The sequence below is a fragment of the Stegastes partitus genome, unplaced genomic scaffold (genome assembly GCF_000690725.1).
Source record: "Stegastes partitus isolate 25-593 unplaced genomic scaffold, Stegastes_partitus-1.0.2 Scaffold862, whole genome shotgun sequence".
Lineage (NCBI taxonomy): Eukaryota > Metazoa > Chordata > Actinopteri > Pomacentridae > Stegastes > Stegastes partitus.
The window spans coordinates 85671-90481 of record NW_007578593.1 but is presented as its reverse complement, the minus strand read 5'-3'; the positions used below and the strand labels follow the sequence as shown (position 1 = coordinate 90481).

Below are 4811 nucleotides of genomic sequence, written 5' to 3'. Positions count from 1 at the left end.
AATAACACAATTTAAAACTTCAATGCAAGCCGAAATATACAGTGCAAACATGCAGCATACTACCTCGTGGTCGCAGATGAACATCATAGCCTACAGCCTGCCGACTGGGAGGATTTCAGGAGCTATTTCTTTTCTCTTTTTTTTTTCTTTGCAGTCATCCGGTCGGCGCTTGTATTGGGAGTAAAAAAAAAAAAAAAAAAAAAGAGTCGGGGGCGTCCTCAGCTGGATTGTTCTCTGGGTCGGGGTGAGGAGGATCTTTCTGGCAAAATGGGCATTTTTTTTAAACGATAATTTCAAGGTTTTTGTAAAGAAAGATATGATGGAAATGTTCAGCTGCCGATTGACGCATGCGTGTGTGAGCAGCAGACGGGAGGCAGCGGAGAGGGAGCGTGAGAAAGAGACGCAGATGGAGCTGAAATGTGGGAAAAATAAACTCTTGTTTAGTTCTCGTTTGGGGCGCAGAAATAATTTCAGTTCAGCGTTGTTAGCCCGCAGGGGGAAAGAAAAAAATATGGTAATCTTGGAAAATAAATATATAGCTCATAATGAAAATACCATTAAAGTACTTTCTTTATTTGTCACATTAGAAATAGTGTTGATGTGGCGACAGGAAGGAGGAGAGAGGCCCACAACATCCGCACATATAGAAATATAGGCCACAGACTACCTTAAATAAATCTACTTAGCAGTGTAACTAACAAGAGACGACTCTCAGTATCCAGTGTGTGTGTGTGTGTCTGTGTGTGTGTGTGCGCGCTCTGTTCGTTTAATAATCAAAGCTGAAGGAATCATATATCACGCACATTAGCCCGAGGGCTATTAGGCTGTGGTCCTCATTGGAAATTTGCATTTTAAAACCATCACTCTGCGCCTCCTTAAAAACCACACTGTCAGATTGATGTGAACTAATGCAACAATTACAGGCTCACAATAATGATTTCTGAACGTGTGTAGTTGATGTAATATTTTCTTCATGTTTGTAATTGTGTCAGTTGAGGTTTCACAACCAAGGCCTCTTTTTTTTTTGTGTTTGTTTTATTGTGAAGGAGGATGCAGGTTTTTTATTTTTAAAAAAAATTAGAGTAGAAATAGTGAAGCTATATTTAAGATTGTTATCAGGAGTTATTTCTGATGGATGTTGTCTTTATTATAGTTGATGTCATTAATGTTAACAGTAGCAGGAGGAGCTGTGGTGGTGCTGCACTTTTCAAAATAATACAAAAATAATCAAACTCCATATGTATTCGTGTGTGTGTGTGTGTGTGTGTGTGTGTGTGTGTGTGTGTGTGTGTGTGTGTGTGTGTGTGTGTGGCTGCACAGTAAATTGGCTGCACCTCTCTGGATTGAAGTGAACTGGGAAGAGAAAAAAAAAAAAGGTTGAAGGTTCATGTTTGTTGCGATTCATTACATTACATGGAATCAGGGAGGGATCCTGCCCCTCCACACACACACACACACACACACACACACACACTCTTCTTATTCTTTTTCTTCTTCTTCTTCTACTAGCAGCCGCTCTTTGTTTATGTTGTAATGTACATATATTTGGGCTGGAGGTATTATACTGGGCGCTCTCCGTGCTGATTGGGCGCTCAGGTTGGTGAGTGAACGCCCTGCAGATTATGTCAGATTGCGTGCAGAAACCAAACCAGCCCAGCCTTTGAACTTCACCGCTTTTGGCTCGTATTCACGCTCTTCCGCTCATTTCCAAGCCAGGTGCTTGACGACAAACCTCAGCGAGAGAAAGAGAGAGAGAGAGAGAGAGAGAGAAAGAGAGAGAGAGAGAAGGAGAGAGAGAGAGAGAGAGGAGAGAGGAAAAAAATAACACCGAACACTTTTACGACTTCTGCAAACTGACTGCGGAACATCGCTTTCACCTTTGTGGATTTTTCACGTGTGCGCATCCCGCATGTGTGTGTTTTTTCCTGCCGCAGGTCTGACACAGAGTTGTGAGTGGACTTAGGCGAAAGCTGCTGCTGCGCTGCTCCAACACGGTCGGAGAAGCCGAGAACCGGCCGCTGGATTTTTTTTTTATTTTTCTTTTTTGTTTTTCTTTTTTTTATTTTTTATTTCCGCTCTGTTTTTTTTCCCACCAGACTCTTGAACATCCCCAGCCGTGGCATGACTGGTATCTGGCATCTTCACAGGTGAATAGTTTCCCTTCCTTTCCTTTCCTTTTTTCCTTCCTTGAGATAAGAAACTTTTCTCCTCGTCGTTAACATCGGGGATAAAAGTACAGTTTTGAAGATGTCGAAGCCCGCCGATCACATCAAGAGACCCATGAACGCGTTCATGGTCTGGTCCCGGGGCCAGAGGAGGAAAATGGCTCAGGAGAACCCCAAAATGCACAACTCGGAGATCAGCAAAAGGCTGGGCGCCGAGTGGAAGCTGCTGTCCGAGTCCGAGAAGAGACCGTACATCGACGAGGCCAAGCGGCTGCGGGCTCAGCACATGAAGGAGCACCCCGACTACAAGTACCGACCCCGGCGCAAACCCAAGAACCTGCTCAAGAAGGACCGCTACGTTTTCCCTTTGCCTTACCTCGGGGACACCGACCACTTGAAGGGGCTGCCCGTGTCGGCCGCGGACTCTCTGCTGGGCTCGTCGGAGAAAGCCCGGGCGTTCCTGCCGCCGACGTCCGCCCCGTACTCCTTCCTCGACCCGAGCCAGTTCAGCTCCAGCGCCATCCAGAAGATGACGGAGATGCCGCACACGTTGAGCACCAGCACTTTGCCGTACGCGTCCTCGTTGGGATACCAGAACGGCGCGTTCGGCACCCTCGGGTGCCCCAGTCAGCACACCCACACCCACCCGTCGCCCACGAACCCGGGCTACGTCGTCCCGTGTAACTGCACAGCCTGGTCAGCGTCAAGTTTACAGCCCCCGGTGGCCTACATACTTTTTCCAGGTATGACCAAGACTGGGATAGACCCATATTCATCCGCACACGCCACTGCCATGTAACCCTCAAGACTCTGTCCCCCTTTTTAATTCACTTGAATACTGAAATGCATGTAAATATATTATGGACAGCGCGCCCCATTTAAAAAGGCATGAACAGTGTTAACTGCCTTGGACTTGTTATGGCGAATCAAAAAAAAAAAAAGAGGAGAGAAAAGAAAAGAGCGAGAAAAAACAAACTTTTCCAACAAGTTCCTGCCTGAGCAGAGCTGGAGTTTGGTGTAAAGGACGGAGCCCTGTGAACTGTAAGAAATGTAAATGTTATAACGTTTATGGCAGCCAGAAAAAGGAGGCCTTTAACTTTATTTATTGTGTACATTTCAATGCTGATATGCTGATTTGTGTTGATTATCGATAGGCTTTTATTTGAGAAGAAAAAAAAATAAATTGGCTTGCACAATTAGCGTTCATATTCCCTGTATAGGCCTGAGTAGTCTACATTTCTGGCAATTTTATCACCTTGTTCTGGGTCCAAATCAGGACATATAGGCTGGATTATATACGGGTTATATTGTTTATATTTATCAACAACAACTACAAAAAAAAAAGAAAAGAAAATTGGCGCATAAAACAACCAGACGGTCTATTTATTATGACTAAAATAATCATTTACATCCAAATGTTTGATTTTGCATTTTTCCTGTGGTTCAGTGCTAATATAGTCACACGCGTCATTTGAGTTTGGTTTTTTATTTTATGTTTTTTTTTTGTTTTTGTTTTGATTTTTGATTTTTTTTTGTTGAGGATAACTTCTATTTGAATTCAAGGAGTTCTATGTGTATTTTCTATCTAAGATGGTAATTTAAAACCTGTCATGTTATGGAAAGGATAATGTATCCAGAAGGTTGATACCTCCTGCTCTTTGTTCAAGTGCTGAGCAAAGACGTTTCGAATAAAGACAATCTGTCTTCAACCGCATCAATCTGCTGCTTTTGGAGGTTTATTGACAGAAATAACAGAACAGTGTGTAGGTGCTGCGGGGGCGTTAGAGTCAATACGATAAAAAATAATATTATTTAAGTGTCTTCATTAAGATCAATTTTATAAAAATTATTTCACTAAATTTGAATCCTACATTTCACTAATCAATAGTGTTGATAGGCTGGACTAATCGATCTAGTAAAGCTGCTCCACTCTGACCACTTTCACTCCTTCTCTTCCCCTTGTTGTTGTTGTTGTTGTTATTATTATTATTGTGGTTCTAGCAGCAGCAGCAGCAGCAGCAGCAGCAGCAGGGTTTTGAGGCGTGTTGAGCGGTGCTGAAGGTGTTTTTGTGACACTGGGATGAACCGGTTTTTTGATGTTTGACAGTTCAGGAGAGGCCTCCCTGGAGGGATTCCGCCCGTCCGACTTGTCTGACTGCTTAATCACTTCAAGGAGCTGCTTAATTATAGGTTTAACTAATGGAACAAACTGAATGTGATTTCTTTTTTCTTTTTTTTTTCCCGTGCAACTTTCTGGCTGTGTGCAGCAGCAGCAGCAGCACCTCTTGGCTCCAATGCGGTTTAAATGTCTCTGCGTGTGTTTTTACTGCTACTGCAGCCAAAGGGGGAGAAAAAAAAGGAGCTCTATTAAACTCCCCATTATCATCAAGTGATCCACACGTGTTCCAACCTGCACGGGCCTGTGAATGAATGAAAGCAGCCTCTCATTAGGAGCAGCTTCACTTTAAAACAAGGAGGAATTAAAAGCAGCGTTTCAGTCCAGCGCCTTAATGGAGGAGGATGGAGGATTTGCGCACCCCGAGCGCGCGTCTGTGTGTGTGTGTGTGTGTGTCAAAGTGTGTGTGTAGATGGTTCATATTAATACTGTAGTATTAATTAAAAAAAATCATTCCACATCCAAATTGT

General features: G+C 43.5%; 1 protein-coding gene across 1 annotated transcript; it reads left to right on the top strand.

Moving 5' to 3' along the window:
* Positions 1–1907: 1907 nt before the first annotated feature.
* Positions 1908–2964, top strand: sox14 (SRY-box transcription factor 14). The gene has a single exon (XM_008293169.1). It carries the CDS (start codon positions 2248–2250, stop codon positions 2962–2964), a length of 717 nt encoding a protein of 238 aa, XP_008291391.1. The 5' UTR covers positions 1908–2247.
* Positions 2965–4811: the final 1847 nt, after the last annotated feature.

Excerpts from the sequence above, each read along its gene's own strand:
- sox14 (XM_008293169.1), top strand. The coding sequence starts at position 2,248 with ATGTCGAAGCCCGCCGATCACATCAAGAGACCCATGAACGCGTTCATG.